General features: G+C 36.6%; 1 protein-coding gene across 1 annotated transcript in view; it reads left to right on the top strand.

Annotated features, from left to right (window-relative positions):
* ADGRB1 (adhesion G protein-coupled receptor B1) overlaps window positions 1-14,271 on the top strand; it is a 615,330-nt gene that overhangs the window by 588,719 nt on the left and 12,340 nt on the right. Inside the window, exon 19 of the mRNA XM_075827930.1 lies at window positions 13,827-13,930. Within this exon, the coding sequence (XP_075684045.1) occupies window positions 13,827-13,930 (104 nt within the window). The remainder of the gene's footprint in view (window positions 1-13,826; window positions 13,931-14,271) is intronic.

Genomic DNA, 14,271 nt, shown 5'->3' with positions numbered 1-14,271 from the left:
TATGATTACTATAATACTGCTCCTATATACAAGAATATAACTACTATAATACTACCCCCTATATACAATATAACTACTATAATACTGCTCCTATATACAATAATATAACTAATATAATACTGCCCCTATATACAAGAATATAACTACTATAATACTGCCCCTATATACAAGAATATAACTACTATAATACTGCTCCTATGTACAAGAATATAACTACTATAATACTGCCCCTATAGAAGAAAGAGAAAACAGAGTCTTAGAGCCAATATATATCAAAGAGTATCAAAAAAAGTTTCTTTATTCAATATATATAACAACAAACATTTAAAACTGTATATGACAGGAGAAACTCAATGTAATGTCAACACAACCATATATCAGGGAAACCCAGATTATAGGTAGTAAACCATTAACCAATATAAATCTACAGGCAAGAGTATCATTAGTTAGAAAGTGCAGTGCAAGTATTGTGGCTGCTACAGGGCCAAATGATCCTGACAAGAAGCATGAATGTACTAAGGAGATAAAGGTAAGCCATCCCCTGAAACTCCAGGAGTAGGCATGATAATCTTACCCATGTAAAGTCTTGATGAGTTCCCTAACGATCGGTGTATGCGCCCCCTATATACAAGAATATAACTACTATAATACTGCCCCCTATATACAAGAATATAACTACTATAATACTGCTCCTATATACAAGAATATAATTACTATAATACTGCTCCTATATACAAGAATATAACTACTATAATACTGCCCCTATATACAGGAATATAACAACTATAATACTGCTCCTATATACAAGAATATAACTACTATAATACTGCCCCCATATATACAAGAATATAACTACTATAATACTGCCCCCTATATACAAGAATATAACTACTATAATACTGCTCCTATATACAAGAATATAACTACTATAATACTGCTCCTATATACAAGAATATAACTACTATAATACTTCCCCCTATATACAAGAATATAACTACTATAATACTGCCCCCATATATACAAGAATATAACTACTATAATACTGCCCCCATATATACAAGAATATAACTACTATAATACTACCTCCTATATACAAGAATATAACTACTATAATACTACCCACTATATACAAGAATATAACTACTATAATACTGCTCCTATATACAAGAATATAACTACTATAATACTGCCCCCTATATACAAGAATATAACTACTATAATACTGCCCCCTATATACAAGAATATAACTACTATAATACTGCTCCTATATACAAGAATATAATTACTATAATACTGCTCCTATATACAAGAATATAACTACTATAATACTGCCCCTATATACAGGAATATAACTACTATAATACTGCTCCTATATACAAGAATATAACTACTATAATACTTCCCCCTATATACAAGAATATAACTACTATAATACTGCCCCATATATACAAGAATATAACTACTATAATACTGCCCCCTATATGCAAGAATATAACTACTATAATACTGCTCCTATATACAAGAATATAACTACTATAATACTGCCCCTATATACAAGAATATAACTACTATAATACTGCCCCATATATACAAGAATATAACTACTATAATACTGCCCCCTATATGCAAGAATATAACTACTATAATACTGCTCCTATATACAAGAATATAACTACTATAATACTGCCCCTATATACAAGAATATAACTACTATAATACTGCTCCTATATACAAGAATATAACTACTATAATACTTCCCCCTATATACAAGAATATAACTACTATAATACTGCCCCCATATATACAAGAATATAACTACTATAATACTGCCCCCTATATACAAGAATATAACTACTATAATACTACCTCCTATATACAAGAATATAACTACTATAATACTACCCACTATATACAAGAATATAACTACTATAATACTGCTCCTATATACAAGAATATAACTACTATAATACTGCCCCCTATATACAAGAATATAACTACTATAATACTGCCCCCTATATACAAGAATATAACTACTATAATACTACCCCTATAAACAAGAAATAATGCCCCCTATATACAAGAATATAACTACTATAGTTCTGTTCCTATATTCAAGAATATAACTTCTATAATAATGCCCCCTATATTCAAGAATATAACTTCTATAATAATGCCCCCTATATACAAGAATATAACTACTATAATACTGCTCCCTATATACAAGAATATAACTACTATAATACTGCCCCTATATACAAGAATATAACTACTATAATACTGCTCCTATATACAAGAATATAACTACTATAATACTGCCTCCTATATACAAGAATATAACTCCTATAATACTGCCCCCTATATACAAGAATATAACTACTATAATACTGCCCCCTATATACAAGAATATAACTATTATAATACTGCCCCTATATACAAGAATATAACTACTATAATACTGCCCCCTATATACAAGAATATAACTACTATAATACTGTCCCTATATATACAAGAATATAACTACTATAATACTGCCTCCTATATACAAGAATATAACTACTATAATACTGCTCCTATATACAAGAATATAACTGCTATAATACTGCCCCCATATATACAAGAATATAACTACTATAATACTGCCCCTATATACAAGAATATAACTACTATAATACTGCTCCTATATACAAGAATATAACTACTATAATACTGACCCTATATACAAGAATATAACTACTATAATACTGCTCCTATATACAAGAATATAACTACTATAATACTGACCCTATATACAAGAATATAACTACTATAATACTGCCCCCTATATACAAGAATATAACTACTATAATACTGCCTCCTATATACAAGAATATAATTACTATAATACTGCTCCTATATACAAGAATATAACTACTATAATACTGATCCTATATACAAGAATATAACACTATAATACTGCCCCTATATACAAGAATATAACTACTATAATACTGCTCCTATATACAAGAATATAACTACTATAATACTGACCCTATATACAAGAATATAACTACTATAATACTGCCCCCTACATACAAGAATATAACTACTATAATACTGCCGCTATATACAAGAATATAACTACTAGAATACTGCTCCTATATACAAGAATATAACTACTATAATACTGCTCCTATATACAATAATATAACTACTATAATACTGCCCCCTATGGAAAGTAATATGGTCATGCATAGGTAATAGAATTTGAACGGAGGAGGCTGATACATTTTGCAGATAGATATTAGTAGATATTCATGTAGATTCTTATACAGAACGCTGGTTTCAGCTTACTTTTTAATGAAAAATCTCTGCTTCATGGCGCTCATGAGATCGGTCTCAATCGGGCTCCATTAACTTGCCCATTTCTACAGTTGATATTTGTAGTGTTGAGTTTTATCTTTCTATCTTCATATCTGGAGATTCACAGGAAGCAAAAATTCCTATATAATAATACCAAAAAAAATCATCACCCTGCAGGGAAACATGAAACATAAAGTTGTACACATGTATTGTGATGATGAGGGGCCATTACTTTTGAGGCCTCCACTCCATGGGTCGATGTTCTGTGATGGGAATAACCGCAGTGTGGAAAATTTGAGTTTGTGCACGTTTTGGTACGAAACAATAAAAATTTAAGAGTCGATGCTGCGTGGAGCTGGAGACGCCTGTTGTGACCGATTACTCCGCACAATCACAAGGGTTTAATAGTTCTATTTTTCAGCAGGACTTGGGAATGAGTCAAAGTTTTTTACTTTGCTGAGTGGCTTCATGTAGCTTAATGGTGACCCAACCCCAGAGGCTTTGTGTTTCCACCATGTCTACGGCTTCTGTTTACAGGGTCAGGGATTTCAGAATTGTGGGTTGTGGCCAAATTTTGTTTTTGGTTTTCCAACAGGTTAGTGCCAATTTTCATTTTTATATAAGATGGTACATTGGAAGACCACAGATGGTCATTTACCAAGGGTACAACCAGGGTCTACCATGGCGGAGAGATGGGGCATATAGCTAGATGAGGACCCATTTGTTACTGACTCCTTCAAAAACTCTTTAGGTTGACCTAATGGTTAATTGCCTATTTCTTCTCTCCATCCAGAGGGGATCGTTCCTCCCCTTCCTTGTCTACTAATGAGACCATGATTATGGAGAAGGGAAGTTGTGCACAGGAGAACACTGCCAATAGGGAGGAGGAATGGAGCACTAAAGTGGCCCCCATAGCACCAGCCGCTTATACGGATATATCCTTTAGTAACCCTCTATTGACATTTATATTAGTGTTTTATATTATTTTATCCCAAAGTGGACAGGATATTAGTAAATTCAGACCCCTAACTCCTACTAGTCTTCTTATGTCGCTGCTCTACTGCCGTCTAGGGAAGTCGGCTTTTTGGCACTTTGTAGGTTCAGTTTTTAGGCTGTTGAGAGAGTTTTGCCATTTCTGTTTTGGGACATTGTTGGTCCAGTTTTGGGGCTATTTTGTTAGGTATGTTCAGCTTTGGATCTTTGAAGAATACATTTTGAGGTTTATTAGGTTTAATTTTGGGGCTTTGTAGAATTAGGAAGGGGTTTTGTATGTGACATTTTAGAACCTTTCTGGCTCAGTTTGAGGCTTTTTAGCTTTAGTTTTAGGGCTTCTTTGGTGTTTTGTATGTTCGTATTTGGTCTTTTAAGGTGCAGCTTTTTGGGGTCTTTGCAGGTTTAGCTATGGGACTTTGGACTTTATAGATAAGGTGTAGCGCCACATTTAATGCAATATGCAGCAGTACTCAATACTCGATTTATATTAATGTCAGATAATGTTTTTACTTGCTCTTGAAGCTTTCCAGTTAAATGGATCACGTCTTAGGTATCTGTCGAGCCTGAATAAGCTGTCTTTTTGAAGTGCTGCGTGAGACCTTGCAGTAAGAAGGACTCATCAATAGAATTACACTTAGAACGTAAGATTAGATGTCATATGACTTCAATATCCATTACACCCCTCTTTACTTGCGAGCCAAATAGCCTGGATATTTAATTGTATGTCAATCATGACCTGAAGATATTTCTGTTCTGTACTAAATCTAGAAACCTCATGAGCCTCATCTGTCGTAGAACTGCAACTCCCAGCATCTCACCTAGAGCTAATGTAACAAACCTCTGACATTCTGGTAACTAACATTCTATAGGGGGCAGTATAATAGTAGTTATATTCTTGTTTATAGGAGCAGTATTATAGTAGTTATATTCTTGTATATAGGGGCAGTATTATAGTAGTTATATTCTTGTATATAGGGGCAGTATTATAGTAGTTATATTCTTGTATATAGGGGGCAGTATTATAGTAGTTATATTCTTGTATATAGGAGCAGTATTATAGTAGTTATATTCTTGTATATAGGGGCAGTATTATAGTAGTTATAGTCTTGTATATAGGGGCAGTATTATAGTAGTTATATTCTTGTATATAGGAGCAGTATTATAGTAGTTATAGTCTTGTATATAGGGGCAGTATTATAGTAGTTATATTCTTGTATATAGGAGCAGTATTATAGTAGTTATATTCTTGTATATAGGGGCAGTATTATAGTAGTTATAGTCTTGTATATAGGGGCAGTATTATAGTAGTTATATTCTTGTATATAGGAGCAGTATTATAGTAGTTATATTCTTGTATATAGGAGCAGTATTATAGTAGTTATATTCTTGTATATAGGGGCAGTATTATAGTAGTTATATTCTTGTATATAGGGGCAGTATTATAGTAGTTATATTCTTGTATATAGAGGCAGTATTATAGTAGTTATATTCTTGTATATAGGAGCAGTATTACAGTAGTTATATTCTTGTATAAAGGAGCAGTATTATAGTAGTTATATTCTTGTATACAGGGGGCAGTATTATAGTAGTTATATTCTTGTATATAGGGGCAGTATTATAGTAGTTATATTCTTGTATATAGGGGCAGTATTATAGTAGTTATATTCTTGTATATAGCAGTAGTATTATAGTAGTTATATTCTTGTATATAGGAAGCAGTATTATAGTAGTTATATTCTTGTATATAGGGAGCAGTATTATAGTAGTTATATTCTTGTATATAGGGGCAGTATTATAGTAGTTATATTCTTGTATATAGGAGGCAGTACTATAGTAGTTATATTCTTGTATATAGGGGCAGTATTATAGTAATTATATTCCTGTATATATGGGCAGTATTATAGTAGTTATATTCCTGTATATAGGGAGCAGTATTATAGTAGTTATATTCTTGTATATAGGGAGCAGTATTATAGTAGTAATATTCTTGTATATAGGAGGCAGTACTATAGTAGTTATATTCTTGTATATAGGGGTAGTATTATAGTAGTTATATTCTTGTATATGGGGAGCAGTATTATAGTAGTTATATTCTTGTATATAGGGGGCAGTATTATAGTAGTTATATTCTTGTATATAGGGGGCAGTATTATAGTAGTTATATTCTTGTATATAGAAGCAGTATTATAGTAGTTATATTCTTGTATATAGGGGGCAGTATTATAGTAGTTATATTCTTGTATATAGGAGCAGTATTATAGTAGTTATATTCTTGTATATAGGAGCAGTATTATAGTAGTTATATTCTTGTATATAGGGGGCAGTATTATAGTACTTATATTCTTGTATATAGGGGCAGTATTATAGTAGTTATATTCTTGTATATAGGGGCAGTATTATAGTAGTTATATTCTTGTATATGGGAGCAGTATTATAGCAGTTATATTCTTGTATATAGGGTCAGTATTATAGTAGTTATATTTTTGTACATACAGTAGGGGGCATTATTATGGTTAGGGGTGAGATTTAGCGGATGAGATTGCTTCTTCATGGTTTATTAAATCTGTGCTCTATCCCATTATGAGGGACGTTTGGAATGATAAAATGTTATGTAGTAAATCCCTGGTTTATAAAAATGTCTTTATTTTAGAGAATCGCATGAGTCGCTGCTGTGCCTGGAACTACCCTTTACTCCCTCTGATATGACTTGCTTGTACTTGTAGTTCTTGATATTCTGTAGTCAGCAGCCGCTGGACTTCCTCAGGTTTCTTTCCTTAGATGCACAGATCAGCGCTCTCTCTTCCCTTGTAGACCCCTGCAGCTCCATTACTGGGGGCAGCATTTTTGTGTTTACTTCAGTGAAACAAATTCTCAAATCGACTGAAAAATAATTGTGTCCTCCTGTATTGAGCGTTGTAATATACGATAAATCCTTTTCTCTCATTTGTGTGGTACATTGAAGGCCCCGGCAAGTTTTGGAGAATCGATAGGAATTCAATAAGGTTGTTTTAGACAGAAGACTCCATTGAGATGTATCATAGGAAGACAATTTGTTTCCTCTCTCCTGTTATTATAGGTTATTACATTGTGTCTTGGGGAAGATTGTGATAGCGCATTGTCAAATGATAGTTTTATTGCATAAAAAAGTGAAAACGTTTAACCATACAGTGGCCAGGGAACAGCTTAATAGCCAAAAATAAGGGCGTATGTTCCATAGAGGCCGGCAGTGCCCCTAAAGGGAGTCCTGCTATAGAGGGGCCCATTGTCCATTAGCGATGGAGACTTCCAGCCTACACTGGGCACCACAAAAGAGATGGCATGATGGTGGATCTAGTCCTGGGGTCTTATCTCTCTTTCCCCCATACATGGGATAATGCAAGTGATATAAGACTGGAGAACCAAAACTCATCATAGATGCAAAAGTAACGAAAAATCGGTGTCCTAGTGACGGAGCATCACACACTGACCGACATGGTTAAAGGCTTGCCCATCTCTAGCCACACAGCAATGCATCATGCAGCTCCTCGCCATCCCTTGCCACCTACTGGGTCTTCGGAGTTCTGGTAATATACTGCCCTCAGGGACGGTTTTAATTTTTTCTTTCTAGGGGGCCTCAGAGGACGAAAACTCCTGGAACAAACAAAAGCCACCCCCCGTAATATTTAGCAGTATGTCAGAATTGAAGTGCAGGATTATATTACAACTATATTGCAGAATTGTGTGGGCTCTTTAAAGGAGACTTTTTTGGGGCATATTCTGCATCTCATTTGGGCACTATATGGCCGTGTTAAGAGGGTTAAAATTATGTGAAAAACTAAAAATGCCAAATGGGGGCTCTATTTTTCTTCATTTTCTATTAAACCTGCCCTGAGTGCAATCCATGGAGTGTTCCTTGTGAACTAACAGCTCTGTGTATTTTTGGTGATTTTTACCAACCCATCAGAACAGTCATTCCCAATCTTTTAAACATAGAGGACCCCAGAAAAATGAGCGCGTTGTAGGTCTCCATGGTTCTTTTAATTTGGAAATCTCAAGGAGAGCCTCCTGGTTGGTCAGGATTTGCACTAGGTAGAAGGATAGGAAAATACATCCATGGACCTATAACCTAAAGTTTAAAGTAGTTTCCCAGGATTAGAAAAACATGTTTTTTGTTTTTCCAGAAACAGCGCCACACCTGTCCACAAGTTGGCTGTGGTATTGCAGATTAGCCCTATTCACTGAAATGGAGCTGAGCTGCAATACCACACACAACCTGTGAACAGTGGTGGCGCTGCATAGGAGTAAATGTAAAAAATATACAAGAAAAATTGGTCCGCTCACCACTCATTCGAAGTAAAGACGCCACTTTCCATGATTATTCGGTGCACGGGCAAGAGAGCTACGTCGGGAGTAGGTAGAAATCCAAGGAAAAAAGTTAGAGGTCCAGCACACGATATGATGTGAAAAAATACAAAACTGTTTATTTAAGTCAAAATTAAAACAAGAAATTAAAAAATGCCGGGAGAGAACGCCTACGCGTTTCAAACTTTTCAGTTCTTAATCATAGCTCATGATTAAGAACTGAAAAGTTCGAAACGCGTAAGCGTTCTCTCCCGGCATTTTTTAATTTCTTGTTATAATTTTGACTTAAATAAACAGTTTTGTATTTTTTCACATCCGTTCGTGTGCTGGACCTCTAACTTTTTTCATAGGAGTAAATGTGTCAAGATTAAATGTATTGCCTATAAGAATTTATAGCCAAGAACAGGGGAGCCGAAAACCTGATAAAGCCACCCAGTATATACAGGGAAGTGGGATGTAGTGTACATGGCAGCAGCTGACCCAGGTGCCCATTTGTGCATGGGTTGTCTCAAGCGCCATCAAAGGTCCACACTAGGATGAGAGGGGTAGTTTGACTCGGCTATAAGGTCCTGCTTATGGACTCCTTTATTTGTTTCAATGTTATTGTTCCCACAAAATCAAATTTAAATTGTAAAATTAAATCAACCTTCTCAGAATTTCTTTTATTGTCCTGATGCGTCTCAAATGAAAAACAAAGCAATTTTGCAATCGGTCTTATTTAAAAAAATCACTTTGTTTAGTATCTACAGCTCTTATGCCTACCTATATGTCTCCATGGTAACAGACAACAAACAAACACTGTTTAGTCTGATCCTGCAGCCATACTCTCTGCCATCTGGCCTCTTCATCTTGTCTGTTACCATGGAGACGCATAGGTCGGCAGAGGAGCTGTAGAAAAAAAAATGTGGGACATGGGACAATAAAGAAAAAAAAGGATAAATATGATGTTCACATCAGGGACACCGGACACGAACAGATTTCACAATCAAATGGATAGAAACAGCAAATGATTTCACAAAAACAGATGTCCGCTCAAGTCAAGGCTCAGACGCCAAAAACCGGCTCGGGAGACTTCCAGCCGTTCCTCGTTCTTGGCTCATCCTCTTATGGGATTAATGTGACACTGAAGCTTTAGAAATCAGATGTCATATAAAATAAATCACAGAAACGAAACTTCCAAGTGGAAAACCGCGGCTCGTATCTAAAAACGAATTACAGAAGTAAAACCCCAAACTTCCAGCATACACAGGAGCAGTGGATGCTGAGTGACCAGGCGATCATTACATGATGGGGAGTGTAGTGCTGTGTGGTTCTCTGAAGTAGTGCATAGTATGCTAAGCTTAGATACATGACTCAGCAGACAGTATCACACATGATAGGATTAGATACAGTGACTCAGCAGACAGTATCACACATGATAGGATTAGATACAGTGACTCAGCAGACAGTATCACACATGATAGGATTAGATACAGTGACTCAGCAGACAGTATCACACATGATAAGATTAGATACAGTGACTCAGCAGACAGTATCACACATGATAGGATTAGATACAGTGACTGAGCAGACAGTATCACACATGATAGGATTAGATACATGGCTCAGCAGACAGTATCACACATGATAGGATTAGATACAGTGACTCAGCAGACAGTATCACACATGATAGGATTAGATACATAGCTCAGCAGACAGTATCACACATGATAGGATTAGATACATGGCTCAGCAGACAGTATCACACATGATAGGATTAGATACACCAAGTATCATACAGTATCACACATGATGGACTTAGATACAGTGTATCTGCAGCATATGATGGTGATTGTAGCCCCCCCCCCCCCCCCTTCACTGCAAGATATAATGTCGGCTCTGTCCATCCTGTACTGTAAGGAGTCTGAGCCCCCGACCGACCGGGTACCACTAGTGCCTGGTGACCCCTGATCCTTTTATAGACAGATATCCTATAAAGCGCCCCCCTCCCCCATCAAGGTTTCTGGTTTCCGTCCTGGTTAATATTTCCTAGAGCTTCTGATCCACAATCCTGTTACTGTCCAGAGCTCATTATTTGGCTGCTGTTCTCCTCTGATTGTTCCTTCATATATCAGATGATCTCTGGGAGTGTCCTGAATTCATCCTCCTCTCAACTCTGCATATACAGATGGAGCAGAGCTTAATTCCTCATTTAACTCTATGAGGATGCACTTTTCTTGCAGTGTGATAACTCCCTGAGTACAGATAATGTAGTAGATGTTACCTGCAGTCCTATGTAACACCATAGATAACACAGTGATAACTCTCTGAGTACAGATAATGTAGTAGATGTAGCCTGCAGTCCTATGTAACACCACAGATAACACAGTGATATCTCTCTGATTACAGATAATGTAGCAGTTGTTACCTGCAGTCCTATGTAACACCATAGATAACACAGTGATAACTCTCTGAGTACAGATAATGTAGTAGATGTAGCCTGCAGTCCTATGTAACACCACAGATAACACAGTGATAACTCCCTGAGTACAGATAATGTAGTAGATGTTACCTGCAGTCCTATGTAACACCACGGATAACACAGTGATAACTCTCTGAGTACAGATAATGTAGTAGTGTTACCTGCAGTCCTATGTAACACCACAGATAACACAGTAATAACTCTCTGAGTACAGATAATGTAGTAGTGTTACATGCAGTCCTATGTAACACCACAGATAACACAGTGATAACTCTCTGAGTACAGATAATGTAGTAGTGTTACCTGCAGTCCTATGTAACACCACAGATAACACAGTGATAACTCTCTGATTACAGATAATGTAGTAGTTACCTGCAGTCCTATGTAACACCACAGATAACACAGTGATAACTCTCTGAGTACAGATAATGTAGTAGATGTTACCTGCAGTCCTATGTAACACCACAGATAACACACAGTGATAACTCTCTGAGCACAGATAATGTAGCAGATGTTACCTGCAGTCCTATGTAACACCACAGATAACACAGTGATAACTCTCTGAGTACAGATAATGTAGCAGATGTTACCTGCAGTCCTATGTAACACCACAGATAACACACAGTGATAACTCTCTGAGTACAGATAATGTAGTAGTGTTACCTGCAGTCCTATGTAACACCACAGATAACACAGTGATAACTCCCTGAGTACAGATAATGTAGTAGATGTTACCTGCAGTCCTATGTAACACCACGGATAACACAGTGATAACTCTCTGAGTACAGATAATGTAGTAGTGTTACCTGCAGTCCTATGTAACACCACAGATAACACAGTAATAACTCTCTGAGTACAGATAATGTAGTAGTGTTACATGCAGTCCTATGTAACACCACAGATAACACAGTGATAACTCTCTGAGTACAGATAATGTAGTAGTGTTACCTGCAGTCCTATGTAACACCACAGATAACACAGTGATAACTCTCTGATTACAGATAATGTAGTAGTGTTACCTGCAGTCCTATGTAACACCACAGATAACACAGTGATAACTCTCTGAGTACAGATAATGTAGTAGATGTTACCTGCAGTCCTATGTAACACCACAGATAACACACAGTGATAACTCTCTGAGCACAGATAATGTAGCAGATGTTACCTGCAGTCCTATGTAACACCACAGATAACACAGTGATAACTCTCTGAGTACAGATAATGTAGTAGATGTTACCTGCAGTCCTATGTAACACCACAGATAACACACAATGATAACTCTCTGACTACAGATAATGTAGTAGATGTTACCTGCAGTCCTATGTAACACCACCGATAACACAGTGATAAGTCTCCGAGTACAGATCATGTAGTAGTGTTACCTGCAGTCCTATGTAACACCACAGATAACACAGTGATAACTCCCAGAGTACAGATAATGTAGTAGTGTTACCTGCAGTCCTATGTAACACCACAGATAACACAGTGATAACTCTCTGAGTACAGATAATGTAGTAGTGTTACCTGCAGTCCTATGTAACACCACAGATAACACAGTGATAACTCTCTGAGTACAGATAATGTAGTAGATGTTACCTGCAGTCCTATGTAACACCACAGATAACACAGTGATAACTCTCTGAGTACAGATAATGTAGTAGATGTTACCTGCAGTCCTATGTAACACCACAGATAACACAGTGATAACACTCTGAGGACATATAATGTAGTAGATGTTACCTGCAGTCCTATGTAACAACACAGATAACACAGTGATAACTCCCAGAGTACAGATAATGTAGTAGTGTTACCTGCAGTCCTATGTAACACCACAGATAACACAGTGATAACTCTCTGAGTACAGATAATGTAGTAGATGTTACCTGCAGTCCTATGTAACACCACAGATAACACACAGTGATAACTCTCTGAGTACAGATAATGTAGTAGATGTTACCTGCAGTCCTATGTAACACCACAGATAACACAGTGATAAGTCTCTGAGTACAGATAATGTTGTAGATGTTACCTGCAGTCCTATGTAACACCACAGATAACACAGTGGTAACTCTCTGAGTACAGATAATAGAGAAGGTTTCCCTGCAGTCCTATGTAACACTAAGAATTTGCCAAATTACAGACACAGCTCTGCTACTTCTATTTCCTGGGTGGGGGGCAGCGGCGGGGCACAGAGAGCCTGGGTTCATGTTATTTGCAGAATCTGTGCATTTACATCTGTTTTTAGAGAAATGTTTGTCTTTAGCGGCACATCCGGCTGTTCTAACTTGTTTCTCCCTGCACATAATAATTTGTAACATACAGATGACTCCACAATATTATTACTGGATGACAGATATAACCCGGCCTCCTCCTCATCCTCCTCCAGCCTCATATTCCTGTGAGGAATAGTGAAACACCTATAATACAATGATAAGCTATTACCCAGACCTCCCAAGAGAACCTCCGCAGATACTGTAATATCTGATATTAGTGATAATCATCCAGCATTTCCTAGAGGGGGGGGGGGTTATATAAAGTTAATTTGTCTTTCTTTCATTTAAGGTAGAATTGTTCTGTAACTATTACAAGGGAGGATGATCATGATGGGGGAGGGGTGGGTTTGGGGGGGGGGGGTGCATTGCTGCGTCTCTGGTGGAGCAACATTATAACCCTATTATTGATTCTATTGCAGAATATGGAAAAGGTTCTTGTCCCATCAGTCACTCTGATCGTCGGCTGCGGCGTCTCTTCTCTAACACTTCTGCTTCTGATAATCATCTACGTCTCTGTGTGGAGGTGAGTAGATATTTATGTCATGTGACTTTAATTACCATATATATATATATATCTCTTATTGTGATGATTGTGCATAAAATCTAATTTGTAATATTAATTGAATGAAGATAATCTACAGAGGGTGCAGTACCTCTTTCATCCACTAGGATGATTAAATATCCACTTGCTTCCTTTGGTTATTGATTGGATGTTGTTGCTATTATACTAATTTAAAGCTGCTCTCCGCGTTCCTCCTCCTTAGTGATGCTCCTTCCCTCAGTTATGTGCAGCTGTTTTCTAATAACTTATTTTCTTCACTGGTGGTTTAGTTACGTGTAGTTCAAAATCAGGGTCGGCCTTAC

This window comes from Rhinoderma darwinii, chromosome 5, assembly GCF_050947455.1.
Source record: "Rhinoderma darwinii isolate aRhiDar2 chromosome 5, aRhiDar2.hap1, whole genome shotgun sequence".
In the NCBI taxonomy this organism is placed as follows: Eukaryota; Metazoa; Chordata; class Amphibia; order Anura; family Rhinodermatidae; genus Rhinoderma; species Rhinoderma darwinii.
The sequence above is the reverse complement of the archived record's forward strand: the minus strand, read 5'-3'. Positions and strand labels throughout refer to the sequence as shown.